The following is a 19,527-nucleotide window of genomic DNA, read 5'->3' as shown; positions in this document are numbered from 1 at the left end:
TTCAATCTCTTCACTGATCGGAATAAAGGCCTAAATGGTGCAAACCCATGTTTAGTGTGTTTACCTTTTTACAGTCTGTTTGCACTCTGTACTTGACAGATACACTATTCCATTTTCTCCTCATCTGCAATAATGATCTCTGAAGACTCCTGAGACATCACTGATATGAAAAGTTAAAGACATCCTGCCACAAGCTTTAGAAGTCACAGAGAAGCCTAATGTACCCATTCTGCACATTCTCTATTCTTCCCTTGAAACACGACAAAAGCAACAAAGACAGTCTGAAGTGCGAGCAAAGGTTCTCATCCATGTTTTACTTCCTACACAAAGGAATGCTGATATTACATTATATCTCTTAGCAGAACATATAAGAAAACTGTTATTGGTGACCAGAATATTGGTGCCACATGAGCACCCAAGGAGTTAGGCTGCAGGGCTCTATTACTTCCTTTTTTTTCTCTCAGACTTAGTAAACTTTGTCCATGCTTTGACACAAATTAGATTGTGGCAATTAAAACTTTACCTATGGAGATGGAAGAGTATAGCTTTAAAACAGAGGAAATAGGTGAACTGACAGTAAAATAAATGTGGTACTTAATACTGTGGTCCCATGGTGCTGGAGCACCTCCCATGTGAGGACAGGCTGAGAGAGTTGGGTTTTTTTAACTTAGAGAAGAGAAGGCTCTGAGGAGACCTCATAGCGACCTTCCAGTATTTGAAGGGGGCTACAAGAAAGCTGGAGAGGGACTTTTTACAAAGGCTTGTGGAGATAGGACTAGGGGGGAATGGCTACAAATTGGAGAGGGGAAGATTTAGACTGTACATTAGGAGGAAGTTCTTCACAATGAGGGCAGTGAGGCCCTGGCCCAGGTTTCCCAGGGAAGCTGTGGCTGCCCCATCCCTGGAGGTGTTCAAGGCCAGGTTGGATGGGCCTTGGGCAGCCTGATCCAGTGGGAAGTGTCCCTGCCCATGGCAGGGGCATTGGAATTGGATGATCTTTAAGGTTCCTTCTAACTCAAACTACTATATGATTCTATGAAATTTGTTCAACAGCTTTTGGCAGGTTAACTTTATTTGCAAGCTTTATGTTGGATTAATTATTGTTTGTCAATACCATTCTGACTTTATGCCAAGCCGTGTATAAAATTGGCATAAAAGCACAAAATGCTCATACATTTCCTTCTGTATGCTCTAGTTAATTTTGCAGGATTTCAGTTGTGTGTTCAGGCCAGATGCAGTTCAGATTTGTGTTTCTGGGTGTTCTGACGCTGAACAAATTAATTTTTAATGATCATGGAAGCAAAAAACAGAGATAATTTCTTCTTATAAAATAAAAAAAATCCACAAACCTATGCTGTAACTTCTGTGGACTCCAGCAATTTGTAGTAGGGATTCTAAATAAAAAGTTCATCAGCCAAAACTATAACATTTTAAAAGAAATGCCAGCTGGGGTATTTGCAAAACTTTAAATGTCTAATCTAAAGAAGAACGTGTCCTGAAAACATAATATATAGCGTACAGGTGTAGGTCAACACTACCAATGACCTCAAATTAGATAATTAAATTTACACTCATATCATTTCCCATTAACTTTACTGTTTGTTACAGATAAGAAAATACCATTAAAACAGCTAATCTCCATAAAAACCTCACAAGACAAGCCATGAGGGGTCAATTATTCTGAATGTAAAGAAATTTTTTCAGCTTATATATTAAGCACTAAAGATTTAAAAGCATACACCATGGAACTCCAAATAGTGTTGAACAATCTCTAATAATTACAACTGCTTAGCGTACCATAAGTATAGGCTGGGTGGGCCCTGATCAGCAAAAAGGTAATATCTTTTCATTTCTAATTGCCACAGAAGACAGAGCTCATAAATTATGTATAATCTGTCTACAGCTTCCGAAAGTCATGCAGTAAAATATTTTGGGATGACTCCAAAAAAAGGAAAGAGCAAACACATATATAAATCCTATTTTAGTACATACATGGAAATATTAACAGATGTTGTAATATTAAAACGAGTAATGTGAAAACATTGGAAATATCAAGAACTCTGTGAGTGTTATCGAATTCTCAGATAATTTAAGATAAAACCCAAAACCTATATGTTTTACACAGAATCATCTTTGAAGTACCAAAGAGTAATTGAAAGTATGAAATGGTACTTGAATTAATGTTCAGAGTCTAGAATTGATTCTTAAATGGGTGTAAATGTCAACAAATACTTATCCTACACTTATTTCATCTTAAACATCCGTAACACAATCTATTTAATTAAATCAATGCAATTCAAAATGAGAGTTCCCAGCATTTTCATTCTGCCTTGGAATCATTTATGTGATACTGAAACCTGCAATTGTAGAGGGAAAAAAAGCCTATATTATGTGCTGGAAAATGTGCCAATTACAAAATGTCTACCTAATTAGAATTATAGAGAAGCCTATAGAAAGAAAATTGTTGGCATAATGTGCCTACAGTGAAGTATGAGAAACTTGCACGAACTTTCAAACATATGACAAATGAGCGTGGCCTCTATGCACTGGGGCAAAATTAGCTCCAGATCTTTCTCTTGTATCTGTAAAGTGTTTGTGAGGAAGACTGAAATATTCTTATTCCTTGGCGATCAAATATTTCATATTCTAACACTGATCTTCTGAAAGAAACCAAAGGAATCCATTTTTCCAATAAACTAGTACACTTCTACAAGCTTGTATAGCAGAGCGAGTTCACAATAGCTAATAATATCTGCTACTTTATGTCCTTTGGAAACTGAGAAGAACAATTTCAGCTTCTCAAAAGCTTTGCAACTTATTGACCGTTCATGTTTTACTTGACCAATGAGACTATCATTCAATGGATAATGGAGTTTCAGTACTTTCTTTTGAAATAAACAACGTATAAGAAAATTTATGTAAACATGTAAAATGTAGAATAGTGATGCTAATACATGTTGTCACTAGCAGGTCTTTTGAGTATAAAATGAAAATAAAAGACTATTTTCTGTAATTTTCTTCTCTAATAAGCATATTACAAGAAGTTTTAAGGCTTTTCCTCACCAATTTCAAACCAGAGTCTTTTTGTCAATATGTCCTGTTCAAAATTACTGTTCACTTTTCAGCATTAACATACACAGATACAAAATAAAATCATAAATTTAAGAAGCAAGTTAAATACATATAAACAGGAAGTAGAAGTTAACTTTTCTATATGATGATTTTATCAAAAGAAATAAATAAAAATAATTGCAAGAGATAGGGATGAAAATACATATGTCTGTGTCAAGATCATTATTACGCATATATAGGAAGCATGGAAGTATGCTTTGGAATCAACAAACAAATGAATAATAATTATAATTTATACTCAATATAACAGCAGCAGGTATTAAAGGTGAGATACCATATTACTTTACTCTAACTTCAAGTGCCTATACAGAGATATCCATGTCTAAGCCAGCCAGTACATAGAGAATATTCTGTAGGTGACTTGTGAGAAGAGAACCAGTCTTACTTCTTTTTTAGGGGTGGGGAGGAGAAAAGGAGAAGAAATAATATGAACACATACATTTTTTTCTTGTGTTATTTAGTGCAAAATACTTTGGCTTAACACCTACCAACCGCTTCAGTAAATACAATCTCATTACTTTCCTTACAGTCTTTTCTAGAATACTCACTCTTAGAAAAACAAGTCACCATGAGTATAAAGGATGGATTGAAACATGGAAAAAGATTTGTGTAAGTTTATAAAAAACAGCACAGTGCTGACAGGACTGAAAGCTAAAGATGATGTTTTTAATACTCTGCATAAGCAGTTGGTCAAATAATCTTAATTTTATTCTAAATAACTTTCTTACAGTTTTAAGTAATTAGAAACATAGCTTTGATAACTCAAAATCTGGTTGTTATTTATTGCTAATGTCCATTTACAAAAAACTAGATTCTAGGGCAACAATCTTAATCTGTTGACACATAAATAATTCCCTCATACTATGAAGAGAGGGAAAAAGAACCCAAAACAGTTACATTCCTGCATCTGAGCTTATTAAAGCCTTGCAAGTGAACTCTAGATTATTTTTTCCTGAAAAGTCACATTTTCATAAACTTTATTAAATTTATAAACCTTAAAAAAATGGTTATGTAATATATTTTACATGAGTTCTTTTAGAAGAGGTCATTTCAACTGTTTTCAGAAAGGGGAAAAAAATCAGAAGAAAGATAAAACCAAACTTTGATTTCATGGCCATACACAACTTGAAATGTCTAATGTGAAAAAAAGCCAACCCTATTTAAGGATTTACTTTTGTGTAACCGTATGAGAAGTATTGAAGCGAATAATATCTTTACAACTGCGTTGTTTACATTTTATAGTTAGACTGTCATAGTTCATACTTCCTTAAACTTCACAGCTAGCAAATAAACAATGAGGCACCTAAAAGAACTTTCATTTGAATTGTGGTAAGCAGGAGCTTGCAATAAATGTTAGTCAATCATCTCTCCATCCCCAGAAGACTGCAAGAAGGCTAATGTCACCCCCATCTACAATAAGGGCTTAAAGGAGCATCCAGGAATGTATAGGCTCTTCTGTCTCTGGAAAAGTTACGGAACGAATCCTCCCAGGGGCTCTATCACAAGTCAAATGAATTACGTGCTTGGATAAAGTCAGCATTGATTCACCAAGGGCAAATTGTGCTTGAGAAAATCTTCTGTGACAAAGTAACCGCTTGGTTGATTTGGGGTGAGTGTTGGACATTGTTTACCTGGATTTTAGATAAGAATTTTTGCTTATGGGAAGCTCTGGTGATTACATCACTGGGAAGAAATTATCAGTAACACTGCTGCGTATTCCTGTAAAACTTGGAAAAGAGGTCATGATTTACTGCAAACCAGCAAGAGTCTCTCAATGAAGAACAGAAGGAACGTGCTAACTTTTGAAACAAATCCCAGCTAAATCTCAGTAAACCTAACTACACATACAAATAATGACACAGTCTGTAATGGCTTCATAGAAATAGATTTCTTTAAAAATATGAGAGAAAAAGTTCAAGTTGAGGGGGCAAAGAAATCAAAGAAGTTCCGTCTTTCAAGCCACTGCACTGACAAATTCATTGAAACTCTATATTCCACTAAGGTCTCAGAAATAATGCTTCAAAGGTGATCAGTTCTTTAGCACTAAAGTAACATAATCCTTAGGCCAGCACTTCTGAGATTATGAAGTTATCTGAAATCTGCTTGCAAATTTTGATCACACACTGTAGCTAGGATGCACATACCAGCAGATGGGAAACAAATACACTTAAGAAGCCTACCTGAATTGGCATCACTGAAAAATCCTACTTTAATATTCTAAAGGTAGACTTTCAATATAAATGTAAAGCAACACATGCATATGGACATCTCTTTCTCACCTTCAAAGTATAATTGTATATTTTAACTTTATAACAGAAGAGTTTTAAAAAGCAGCTGTTTTCTTGATAGTATATGTGAATTACAATATGAAAGTGTGGTGACTTTAGATTGGCTGAGAATATCTGACCCCTACATAGAAATACCAGGAGTCTTTCAACAGGTTAAAACTGGCAATTATCAAAATAACCTTTAACAAATAACCTTTCACATGTTCTAGTACCTTATATCAAATGTCTTTTTTTCCTTAATTGAAAATGAGAAATAGTTAATATATTTGTAGATGATTTTTAAAATGTCTTAATGAAAACTGGATAACAACAAATTATTTAGCTTATTATAAGACGAATATATTTTAAGTTCATACAAAGTTTAGGGGATATTTAGGTTTGGAGGGGGGTGTCTTGGTCTGTGTGCTTGTTTTTTTTATTTATTAACATTTTGACTAATTTATAGCATTTTGTTTCAAAGAAGCTCATAACATAATGCCTTATTTTGTTTCTTTGCCAAAAATATTCAAAACTTTAAGTTAGGGCTCTGAAACCAGATTACACTATATTGATTACGACAATATAAAATGCTTTGAATATCTTCTGTTTGCAAATGAGATCTCCACATTTTCTGCTCATTTACTAATAAGGTAAGGAGTATGTTTCCTTTAATTTTGGGGCACTGAGAATGTTGGAAATATCATGATATGCAAAAGAAGTGCTACAGAGAAAGAGGCTATCATTGAGTCTTTTTGGTTTTAAACAGCAATTCCGTAAATCCTACTTTTATCTTAGTTATTTTTAGATTGTATTTTTACTTATTCTGTGAGATATATCCACAAAGAGGAAGTATTTAATAATTTAGGTCATAAAATTGAAGTTCAGTTTTAAAACTAAATGCATCCTAATCTTGGGAAATATTTTGATTTTCACAAAATAAGACATTAAGAAAATCTTTTCTTATCATGTTGCCCTGAGCAGAGGTATCATTCAGTGCAGTGGAGAAACATAGTTCTGAGATTGTGGCTGGATTATATAAGTATTGGATATGTTGGAAGCAGAAGACAGTTTCTTATTTTCAGGGGAAGGAGGGAAAAAAATGTAATGTGATCATGTTATTAAATAGTATTTCATAATTCTTTTACACTAGGAAACTTAATTAAAATTTCTAACAAACCTTTCTTTTGATATTTATTGTATTTTTACTTCTAAATTTTAAAATTTTAATTTTCTTTGATAATGATTTTTTCCTATGCATGCAATACAGCATAGGAAAATACATTAATTTAGGATTAGTCACATAATTATGTTACTCTTAAAATGACCTGTGACTATATGTATGTATAGGCGAAGACACACTCATTTGACAATTTTTGCCTTTTATTTAGTTCCATTTAATTTTCTCTTACTTTTTACTGCAGTGTGTGAAGATTCTCTTTGGAAACGATCTTGTACAATTAGTTACTGAAAGGAAACTGCAAGAGCTTCTTTTCATTACTGGATTGTTCTGCTCAACTGACACCACAAAGCCTGAGGCAAAGCCACTATATTTCTGAATTTCAGTCTGTGTGTGTGCTAGGATAATCAACTGAGTTTGCAGTTTCAGAACATTGTTTTTGCTGACATTCTTTTAACATTTTCAATTACCCTCAACAGCAAATGAACTGAATTAAATTTCAGTTTGGGATTCTCTTAGATTAATTTTGACGTTTAAACCATTTACATAAATTTAGATTATGCTAATTCAGATTCACCTTACACGCTAACTTTCACTATCCCTTGAAAGATGTAGTGGTAGAGAACGTTTATAATACAGAATTTAAACTGAAAATTAGAACTAAGTCTTTAGAAATATCAGAATAGTGTGAATATCAAACCGGTGCATCATATCGCAGAAATATATTTCGTAATTTCTTTTCTTAAACTGAAAGGTGTACATTGAGACCAATTAAAATAACATTGTAAAAACTGCTAAATACACATGCTAAATACAGATGATAAGTAATAATCCCAATTTTAAACCTACATTTTTAAAAAAGTAAATCTATGCACAATCCTAAATCTGTTTTGGTTTAGAATCACTAGACAGAATTTGATGCAAGTTCTCTGTAGTTGAGCACAGCTCCAGGGTCTTAATCTTACACATTCCTCTAGCAGAAATAAGTCACCCAGTATTTTGCTTTCAGTGAAAGAAATAGTCATAGATCCAAAACTGACAGAAGTTAACATTAAGATCTGAGTCTACAAAACATTCACTCTCAAAAACCCCAAATCCTTAGTGAGAATTTTTCAAGCCTTCATTACCATCTTAGTACAGAAGTGCAGGAAAATATCTGATTTCACATCACAGGGAAATGGAAGATAATAACGAAAGACAAGTGTTGAGGAACTAACATGGAACTTGATTTTTTATCTATAGCAAGTGAAACAGGAACAATTGAGTGAAAGGCCTTCAAAAAGATAAGATTGAGCTGCAGAGTATAATGCAAATCTCTAAATGTTTTTCAGGCTTTATAAAGTCTGTAATGGTTCCATGTGTTTCTGAAACATCCAGGAGTCTGTTGTGAGGCAGAACATATTGCTGGCTGGCCCAGTGCAGCTAGGCACATTTCTTCAGATAATATTTGTCAGTATTCCTGGATGGACCATTCCAATGACTCCCTACAATGGACTCCAAATCTTATTCTGCAGATAAGTGGAGCTTTTTCTTCTATCATATCCTTCACATGACTGAGGAACCATGAAATTGCCACAGAGAGCTAGATAAGCTGTTGCTAAAAAAAGTAGATGACTGGATAAGGACTGAGAGCAACTTCATGCTACCTCAGACAGGCAGCCACCAGTGCAAGGAACTTGGTAAAAGCTCTTGGGTTTGAGAAAAGCCCACAGAACAATTCTACACAGTAGTAAAGTTTCATCACATTTCCACACTGAGATACTTTCTGTCCCTGCCCATGGCAGGGGGGTGGAACTAGGTGACCTTAAGGTCCCTTCCAACCCTAACTATTCTATGATTCTATGATTCCATGATTCCATGATTTTATAACATGGGTGGATGGTGTTACAAATATAGATAATATATCATCTTCAGGCACCATGAGAAGAAATTAGTTTTGAGAGTTCTACCTGCTACTGTGAAGGGAAAGAGTGTTTTCTTCTCAAAGAAATTTTACCAAGAAGAAGGCATGGACAAACATTTGAAGAGGAAGCTCAGATACTACCTACTTTGTTGCAGCCTCTATTTTGAGATATGAAAATTTTATTGTTTTACCTTCTTTCTATGAAATTTGGACAGATACATAAAATGGCAACATCTTTAAAAGATAATGAATGACACAGCTACCGGCTGTGAAATTGTGAAAGTAATTGTCGCCTTGAAACCCGTGTGCACCAAATAAGACTCAAGTAAAATTACTATGCAAGTTATCTTCACAGGAGTTAAGAGAGACTGCTCTAGAAGTACGTTCTAGTGCTGAGTCCTCTGTGATCCTCACAACTCCATACAGACCAGAGAGCAGTCAGCATTACGCAGTACTCAGTGTCAGAAAACTTTTCCATGTGACATATATGATACAGCGTGGAGGGGCGTTTTCTCACTTGCTAAGAAAAGTGAGACTATGTTCAAAGAATGAGGATTAAGCAGTAGCAACGAAGCATTTGCGACACAAATGAGAGTAAGGTCAGTTCTCCACACGATGAGCAGATTTTAACAGCCACCATTAAAATTCCTCTTGTGACAGGACTGATAGGGGAGCAGTTAGACAACACATGGAAACTGCCTGTTTGTTATTCAGAGGCTGTACAGCATTGCTCCTTATTTAAAGTTGTAGTCTGTTACTTTTAGCAGACAGCTGGGTTGTGCTTTTACCGCCTGTCACTCTGTGGCATCAATAAGATTTCTTTTTAATTTGAATGCCAATTTAACACTAAATGCTACTGACATGACAGCACAAAACACTAGAATCTTTATTCCAGAATGGACAAATCTTTGAACCGAGCAGTGAACAGGAAAGGTAAGTCCAGGTGTGGGAATGCCTATGTCTACATCTTCTTTTCCTCACAAAAAAATAGAGGTGTTTCTGGGAGGAAGGATCTAATTGGACAGGGGGAAAAAAAAATCCCCCAAATTATGAAACTGAAATTATGAAAGAAGAAGTGACATTTTCTCAGTCAAAAAAAGTAACTGTCACATGAGACAGTTATAGCCTCAAAATTTCTAAACTTACGTGTTTACATGCAGATCTCTATTGATCATAGAATCATAGAATCATAGAATAACCAGGTTGGAAGAGACACACCGGATCATCGAGTCCAACCATTCCTATCAAACACTAAACCATGTCCCTCAGCACCTCGTCCACCCGTGCCTTCAACACCTCCAGGGAAGGTGACTCAACCACCTCCCTGGGCAGCCTCTGCCAGTGCCCAATCACCCTTTCCGTGAAGAATTTTTTCCTAATGTCCAGCCTAAATCTCCCCTGGCGGAGCTTGAGGCCATTCCCTCTTGTCCTGTCCCCTGTCACTTGGGAGAAGAGGCCAGCACTCTCCTCTCCACAACCTCCTTTCAGGTAGTTATAGAGAGCAATGAGATCTCCCCTCAGCCTCCTCTTCTCCAGGCTAAACACCCCCAGCTCTCTCAGCCGCTCCTCACAAGGCCTGTTCTCCAGCCACCTCACCAGCTTTGTTGCTCTTCTCTGGACTCGCTCCAGAGCCTCAACATCCTTCTTGTGGTGAGGGGCCCAGAACTGAACACAGGATTCGAGGAGCGGTCTCACCAGTGCCGAGTACAGAGGGAGAAGAACCTCCCTGGACCTGCTGGTCACGCCGTTTCTGATACAAGCCAAGATGCCATTGGCCTTCTTGGCCACCTGGGCCACTGCTGGCTCATGTTCAGTCCCTGTCAACCAACACCCCCAGGTCCCTCCCCTCCAGGCAGCTTTCTAGACAGACTTCTCCTAGTCTGTAGCTGCATAGGGTTGTTGTGCCCCAAGTGCAGGACCCGGCATTTGGCCTTGTTAAATCTCATGCCATTGGACTCTGCCCAGCGGTCCAGCCTGTTCAGATCCCTTTGCAGAGCCTCCCGACCCTCCAGCAGATCAACACTTCCACCCAGCTTAGTGTCGTCCGCAAACTTGCTCAGGGTGCACTCGATGCCTTCATCCAGGTCATTGATGAAGACATTGAACAGGGCTGGACCCAGCACTGAGCCCTGGGGAACCCCACTTGTCACTGGCCTCCAGCTGGATTTCACACCATTTCCCACCACTCTCTGGGCCCTCCATCCAACCAGTTTCCCACCCAGGAGAGTGTGCGCCTGTCCAGGCCAGAGGTGACATTTTCTCAAGCAGAACGCTGTGAGAAACTGTGTCAAAGGCTTTACTGAAGTCCAGGAAGATACATCCACAGCCTTTCCCTCATCCAGCAGCCGAGTCACTTTGTCATAGAAGGCGATCAGGTTAGTCTGGCAAGACCTGCCTTTTGTGAACCCATGTTGACTGGGCCTGATCACCCGGTTCTCTTGCATGTGCTTCATGATAGCACTCAAGATCACCTGCTCCATGACTTTCCCTGGCACTGAGGTCAGACTGACAGGCCTGGAGTTCCCTGGGTCCTCCCTGCGACCCTTCTTGTAGATGGGCACTACATCAGCCAGCCTCCAGTCCAGTGGGAATGATAGGAAATTATTATTATTATTATTCTATTATTAGGAAATTAAAGCCATCTTAAAAGTCCTTTTTTGTTCCATGGATTTTACAAATGCTTCCCATGATTTTTAAAATGACGAGATGTATTAAGAAGGGGTCAAAGAAAGTCTTTTTATTTTTGCAAGCTTTGTTTGTGAGGAGTAAAAAACATGAAGGAATATTAGTAAAATTTTGACTTCATTCTTAAGACTGAAATAATCTACTAACTTCTCATATTGAACAACTCTCTTACTTCTTCATGGAAGACATTTAAGACGGAGTAATGTATTAAAATTTGGTTCCATTAAGCTGCCGTTTCCTCAGCACTGAGGTATGAATGTTCACAGTCACTCCCTCTGAAGCCAGTGCAGAGGTACTATGAGTGAAGCCAGACACTCCCTTGTTCATTCTAACAAATTTTCACCTTAGATTTAAGGAATTGCCTTTATATAACCTTTCTTTGCCAAAAGTAGACAAGTTTTTGTCTTTGTTCATCTTGCTTTTTTTCTCCTCCAGTTGACTCAGATACGGCAATTTCTCAAATTACTGATTCATTGACTCTTATCTGTATATATTGACCCTTCCAATCTCAGGCTAAAATATTAACAAAATATTATTGTCTCCATTTTTCTGAAGAAGTTTCCTTAAATACAATCACTGTAATTTTAGTCTTCAGTCAAAATATTTCTTACTTTCTCAAAACAGTTGAGAAAGAGTACAGATTTTTTCATGATCATTTCCAGTAACAAACCTACCAATTGTGCTAAATACATTTCCTTGAAATCATCTTGTAGTTATAAATAACAGAATTAAATTACTAAATTACTATAATTTTTAACTTCAATTTAGCATTGTTCTTGCCCTGAAGCAATTTCCTGTATAGCATATTTTATTAGAACTTAAATCCATTATAGATTTCCTTTTACTATCTGTATATATTCTGATTTCTACAATTTATACAAACAACTCAGATTCTGAGTTTATAGAATCCTAATGTCAGCAATGAGATTCTGAAAACAGAAATAAATGTTTCTTTATCCACCTTTCTGTTCTCATGGACCACTAATTTATTTTGTTGTATCTGTAAATTTAATAGCATTCACTGAAGTCATGATGTTAAAAAAAGATCTTTGCATAGTAGTTGCACAGAAGTGAAATAGTAAACTTTTAAGTTAGTCTTTTTAACATCACATTGTAATGGTTCTAAAATTCAAGCTTCAAAGCTGCATTAATCCTAATTTCAATAGCATTAATGGGAATAGTACTATAAAGACCTACAACTAAAGGTGGCTGAAGTATGACTTGTAGGCAGGAAGAACTCGGCAACCTTTCTCGTAGTGAGGGGCCCAGAACTGAACACAGGATTTGAGATGCGGTCTCACCAGTGTCAAGTACAGAGGGAGAATAACCTGCTGGTCACACCATTTCTGATACAAGCCAAGATGCCATTGGCCTTCTTGGCCACCTGTGCACACTGCTTATTATTTCTGCTTATTCCACATTATTAAATTATTTCTGCTTGTTCCACAGCTGGCTCCAATCCAGAGGGAAATCAGCAGATATATTAGAAACAGTTGTGATTCCATTTCTATGTCACCTTATGATGTGTTGCTCTTCTCTGAAGGATTTAGTAGAGGTTCATGGAAACTGATATAAAAGACAACAAATTGAAGGCAAAGGGAATTAGGAGATTCCTTGAAAGGTGGGCCAAATCTCTTTATATGTGTTGGAAACAAAGTAGCTATCCCCAAAGTTATCCCTTCCAAAAAACTCATTGTTTTGCCAGCTTAAGTACTTAAATTAATTACATCCAAGCTGTTGGACAAGTGCACTGTTTGTCAAAACTTGTTTACTCAGGTCTTCTTCCAACGTACTTCACCTTGATCCTGACAAGCAGACATGTTAAGTGTTCACCCAAGCACACTGCATTCTTTTTATTCTCATCTGTACTTTTATATTCTTAAATTTGTCTGCAGGAATTAAATGTTCCATTTTTAATGTCTGGCTTTGTATCTGCTACAGTACAACACTAATATATACAACCCACAGATGTCACAATTCACTCTTATTCAAACCCCACTGCTAAATCCTCAAAATAACAATGCTTTCTAAATTTGAAAGGTTACGACTTTTCTTTTAGTAATGCTCTCTAATTACTGAAACTTACCCAGACATGTAGACAAGTAAAATTCAGATTCCGAATTTCTACATTCTAGGAAATTCTAGGAAACTCTCTTCACCATTCCATGAGAAATCACTGCAGCTGAGAAATACACCTTTCCCCACTGATGTTCCCCATCAGAACATTTTTGTGAGCTACTTACTTGTGTAAGTGAGCTGAAATCCTTGGTCGGTATCAGATCCATTGGTATTAAACTCTATCCACAAATGGTTAGAGGTGCTGTTCAAGATAACTCCCATCAACTCATTTTTGGTGAAGGCTCCCAGAGAGCGTGCAGAACTGTCTTTTCCATCATACACCTTGTGGAAAAAAAATAATAGCATTGAACTGGACACCTTATATAAATATCAGAAAAATATTAGTTTATCCTTATATGATACTTCCAAAGTCAGCTACGTATTGCCAATAGTTTCTCCAAAAGCATTAGTGTTTCCATTGTGTCAGGTACATACGGCTTGGTTATGCAGTTCAGTGAAATAGAAAATATTCTGTCACTGTTAAGATATTTTTCAGTCTTTTTTCCTTTTCAGTTTTGTGAGGTCATTCTGAATGGAATTAGTATTTATAAGCAAGTCTACCTTCTGAGGTTTCATAAAGTCAGATTATTTTTCATAATTATTCACAAAGGCTAACAGAAGTATGACCTCTGAAATCACTACTGAAGTAAGTAAACTGCGCTGTTTTCTAGTGTCCAGAGATATTAACATCAGAACTGAGGTAGACGTATTAAAGTCAATCTGTCACTTCTTATTTCAGATTCTAAGCCTACAGCAACTTTTTGTCTTACTATAGGTTTTAATAAAGAAAGAAAGGTCTTAATAAAGGTTTGAGCCTATTTCCAACCTAAGCATAGAGATGATCTTCTTTATTTATGTTATTTTATTAAAAACTTTCAATGAGAGACAAAATCAACAAAATTAACCTCCAGTCAAAGAATGAGTAAGAGTGTTCTTTAGATCGTTCGCCACTACAGGACAAGCACAAAGAATTGGCTAGGGGTCGAAAATTTATTTTTGCTTATTATGAAGCCTTGAAAGACATAAAGTACCAGAACAGTCTTCTATGGGTTTTTCTGTTTGTTTGAGTTTGGTTTTTTGTTTTGGGGTTTTTTTTTAATTAAAATGATTAAAAAAAATAAAAAGATAACAACTTCTTTAAATTAAATAAATCACCTGTACTTTATCATGGAAAAATAGACAAATATGAAGCATGTTTCATACTTCCAAAAATATACCATGCATCAAGGGGATGCTTATGTAAAAGCAAATAATCAACCTGAACAGCTTTATTCTAATATGAAATAAAATATAAGTTACCCCAATCTCATACATCTGAGAGTGACTGCAGATAACTAGCATAAAAGACAAAATTACAGTAAGTATCCTAATCTCTGGATCTTCATCTCACCATTCCCAGACCTTGTGGTACAATGAGGATTTATACTGATTCCAGCCAGAAGCAGGAAATGACCCATTTAACAACCTAAATTGCTACATTTGAGTCACAGACACTTCTTTCCATTTGAATGTCCAATGCGCCTTTTGCAGAGCACTGCAACTACATTTATGGATGATGACCACCAGTTAAGAGCAGAGCTATTTTCTCAGTGGAGAAAATACCAGCTTACCATCAATATAGGTGAATGTCTTGAGAACAATTCATTCATTTCAAGTGCTGATATTAGCAAAATAAAATAATAAAGCCAGCATGCACAGAGATTTTTTTTTAAGGTAAAAGCCTATATTTAGTTTAATAAATATAAACAAATATAAATAATTACCTTCCATAAAAGAATCTTTGAAAAATAATACATTATGCTGGTCATTAATAGAACAATGCATTCTGTCTTTATTACTAAGGCAAAGATTGTCTTATTTCAGGCCACATGGACAAGGTCTCAGAAGAGACAATCAATTGTATTTAAGATTTGTGTGAGCAGTAACGCATATTTAATATCTACCTGTTGGCAGAAATACGACTTTAAGCTGTGCTAAGAGTATCTGAAAAAATGCTTCCAAACTTCTACCACTGTCCTGGGCCAGAACTACAGATCACTTTCATGGATTGATTACACTTTATTTATCAGGACTGTAAATCCATTGTACAAAATAAATAAACATTTGTTCATCATAAGGTTTATTTATAACAACATTCTGGTCACACATATTATGCAAAAAGAACAGATAAAATTTACTTGGTTTGAAAGATGGAATGATCTATTTTTAATTGTTATTAATAAAAAATCCCAACTATGTTAAAAATGTGATTTTTATTCATCTTAAAATAAAAAGACAAAAACCAAAAACCAGCTGATTACTACAACTCTTCCATAGACATCCTGTTCCAACAGTTTTCTAACATTGCATCTCTCAAGATGAATCCAGACACAAATGAAAACATTGTTTTATGAAGTAAAAATGAGATAAGACAGATCATGTGAAATTAGATGCCAAAAAAGTGACAATTTTTAGCTGGGGACACTTATCCAGTTGTTAACATTACAGATATAAGTAGGTACATGTCTACTCTAGTAATTGAAATAATGTTATATGCATTGAATCTCCGTGGTCTAAAATGATAACTAGTTTGAACCACCCCTGGGAAAGAAAAAGCTTTTTCCCTAATAATTCTTGGTCATGGCTTAGTAATTAATGTGGGCCAAGGCACATTCCCAATAGATAACCTGTAGTCAGCCATTGTGTTCTGTCTTATATGACTGCCTAGAGATTTCGAGAAGACATTTAACACATAAGTCTAGACATTATCACTGTTAGTACCACACATTTTTAATTCATTTAGGAGGATCCATTTGAAACTCACACATTACAATTACTATTTTCTCTGTCATGAGCAAAAAGAGAAGGTGTAAATGGCCAAATAGATGAAAGACATGGAATAACATCCTGGTTTTCCTCTTACCTCTGACAAATTCACAATAATTGCATTATAAAGATTTCACTGTAAGTGCCACTTTAAAGAATTATTAAATTTCAAGTGGAAGTTACAGCTGGGAGATCGGGAAACTGAAGTGTTAGTGATGAGAAAGGATAAGGTTTAAACCAAACAGATAATTCAGGTACTCAGTTTTGTCATATGCCTCAAAATCATAGAATCATAGAATCACCAGGTTGGAAAAGACCCACCAGATCATCAAGTCCAACCATTCCTATCAAACATTAAACCATGCCCCTCAGTGCCTCATCCACCCATCCCTTAAACACCTCCAGGGAAGGTGACTGAACCACCTCCCTGGGCAGCCTGTTCCAGTACCCAATGACCCTTTCTGTGAAGAATTTTTTCCTAATGTCCAGCCTAAACCTCCCCTGGTGGAGCTTGAGGCCATTCCCTCTTGTCCTGTTCCCTGTCACCTGGGAGAAGAGGCCAGCACGCTCCTCTCTACAACGTCCTTTCAGGTAGTTGTAGAGAGCAATGAGGTCTCCCCTCAGCCTCCTCTTCTCCAGGCTAAACACCCCCAGCTCTCTCAGCCGCTCCTCATAAGGCCTGTTCTCCAGCCCCCTCACCAGCTTTGTTGCTCTTCTCTGGACTCGTTCCAGAGCCTCAACATCCTTCTTGTGGTGAGGGGCCCAGAACTGAACACAGGATTCAAGGAAAGGTGATTCTGTTTCTGTTGCTTTACTTGAGTTCAGACTTCTTCCCCACCAATTCAAGTTCAGACTTTGCCACAGCTGCAAAAAACTTTGCCTGCTTCTCAGTCATTAACCTGCACAAATTCTCCTTGAAAACATTAGTTTTGACCCCTCCTCACAGTGTTGCTGAGATCAGAAATACCCTTGCAAATGTTATATTATTCTTTATGCACCACAGCCCCAAAGTTCAGCCTCATTGTGACCACTTATGCCAACAGAAAACCTGGTTGAATATAAACAGCTGAGGCAGTTTGTGTTTTCAAAGCAAGTAAACAGTGCCGGTGAACGTGTCCAGCCACCACAACCTGATTGTCTACGCAGTATTTATTGTCAGTACATCCTTGCCACACATTTAATGCAGACTTACTAACACTGTCACAAATCCTTCTTGAGAAAGCATTAGCCCAGGAGCTGCATAGGTCAGGGACTGTTTCTGAGAGACAGTTTGAATGAGCCACCTTGTTTTGCAAGACTAGAGAGTTTAATGTGATGGATGGAGTCCAACTGTGGAAGCTGGCCTTGACGGCAGCAAGGAACAATCACAGCATTGTTGAGAGCACTAGGATAAATGTAGCCAGAGCATTCAGAGACACCCCATTTCACCTAAACATTTTTGATGAACTGGAAGGGAAGTGCTTGCTCTATTGCTGGGATTAAAATATGTAGGCAAGAGGACAGCACTACAATTATTCATGAGGTGAAGAACTGTAGTAACGGTGTTAATTTATCTGCATCTGCTATAGGAATGTAAAAACGGGCACTGACCTGAAGGAGACAGAAAGGCTGGCTAGATTTTCTCCAATTCCAGTATCTCATTCTGACAGTAAAGAGAAATTACTTACAAATAAACTTTTCAGTTTTCACAGAATCACAGAATCACAGAACAACCAGGTTGGAAGAGACCCACCGGATCACCGAGTCCAACCGTTCCTACCAAACACTAAACCATATCCCTCAGCACCTCGTCCACCCGTGCCTTAAACACCTCCAGGGAAGGTGACTCAACCACCTCCCTGGGCAGCCTGTTCCAGTGCCCAATGACCCTTTCTGTAAAGAATTTTTTCCCAACGTCTAGCCTAAACCTCCCCTGTCGGAGCTTGAGGCCATTCCCTCTTGTCCTGTCCCCTGTCACTTGGGAGAAGAGGCCAGCACCCTCCTCTCTACAACGTCCTTTCAGGTAGTTGTAGAGAGCAATGAGGTCACCCCTCAGCCTCCTCTTCTCCAGGCTAAACAACCCCAGCTCTCTCAGCCGCTCCTCATAAGGCCTGTTCTCCAGCCCTTTCACCAGCTTTGTTGCTCTTCTCTGTACTCTCTCCAGAGCCTCAACATCCTTCTTGTGGTGAGGGGCCCAGAACTGAACACAGTATTCGAGGAGCGGTCTCACCAGTGCCGAGTACAGAGGGAGGATAACCTCCCTGGACCTGCTGGTCACGCCGTTTCTGATACAAGCCAAGATGCCATTGGCCTTCTTGGCCACCTGGGCACACTGCTGGCTCATATTCAGTCGGCTGTCAACCAACACCCCCAGGTCCCTCTCCTCCAGGCAGCTTTCTAGACAGACTTCTCCCAGTCTGTAGCACTGCACAGGGTTGTTGTGCCCCAAGTGCAGGACCCGGCATTTGGCCTTGTTAAACCTCATGCCATTGGACTCTGCCCAGCGGTCCAGCCTGTTCAGATCCCTTTGCAGAGCCTCCCTACCCTCCAGCAGATCGACACTTCCACCCAGCTTAGTGTCATCCGCAAACTTGCTAAGGGTGCATTCGATGCCTTCATCCAGGTCATTGATGAAGACATTGAACAGGGCTGGACCCAGCACTGAGCCCTGGGGAACCCCACTTGTCACTGGCCTCCAGCTGGATTTCACACCATTTCCCACCACTCTCTGGGCCCGGCCATCCAACCAGTTTTCCACCCAGGAGAGTGTGCGCCTGTCCAGGCCAGAGGTGACAGTTTCTCAAGCAGAACGCTGTGAGAAACTGTGTCAAAGGCTTTGCTGAAGTCCAGGAAGACCACATCCACAGCCTTTCCCTCATCCAGTAGCCGGGTCACTTTGTCATAGAAGGCGATCAGGTTAGTCTGGCAAGACCTGCCTTTTGCCTTTTTTCTTTGATTGCTGAGATTTTAATGGCATAAAATCATCCCAAAGGGAAATGCATTTTAAAAGCATACTGCTTTTATGGTTAGAGAGATAATTCCTGTATAGCTTCCTGACATTTTTATGCATCTTCCTATATATATTCCAAAATCTCTTAATTACATCCTCACAGAATTCTTAGTGATCTTGTCTCAAACTAATAGTGATATTATATATATCATAAGACATTTATGTTGAGTTGACCTTGGCATTATCAAGATTTTTTCTCACACTTCTTTTCTTCACTCCTCTTTCTCATACACTGTTGCACAGATTTTTTTGCCCTTTCACAAATCCGCTTTCCCCAGGGCACCACCACCTTGGCTGTGGGGCTCAGCCGTGCCCTGTGGAAGTTTGGGCACCCACACCCAATGCAGAACTACGTATGTACCTATTTTCTTTAAAAACAGAGTAAGATATTCAGGTGGGAAAATGCCCTGTATTTCAGCCTAGATTTTATAAATATTATTCATCCTTAGTG

The 19,527-nt window shown here is 37.9% G+C and overlaps 1 protein-coding gene across 1 annotated transcript in view; it reads right to left on the bottom strand.

The window, feature by feature from the left end:
- CSMD1 (CUB and Sushi multiple domains 1) overlaps positions 1-19,527 on the bottom strand; it is a 1,116,699-nt gene that overhangs the window by 213,553 nt on the left and 883,619 nt on the right. Inside the window, exon 23 of the mRNA XM_069851527.1 lies at positions 13,408-13,564. Coding sequence (XP_069707628.1) covers positions 13,408-13,564 — 157 coding nt within the window. The remainder of the gene's footprint in view (positions 1-13,407; positions 13,565-19,527) is intronic.

This window comes from Phaenicophaeus curvirostris, chromosome 2 (genome assembly GCF_032191515.1).
Source record: "Phaenicophaeus curvirostris isolate KB17595 chromosome 2, BPBGC_Pcur_1.0, whole genome shotgun sequence".
Taxonomy (NCBI): domain Eukaryota; kingdom Metazoa; phylum Chordata; class Aves; order Cuculiformes; family Cuculidae; genus Phaenicophaeus; species Phaenicophaeus curvirostris.
This window is presented reverse-complemented; position numbering and strand designations above follow the sequence as displayed.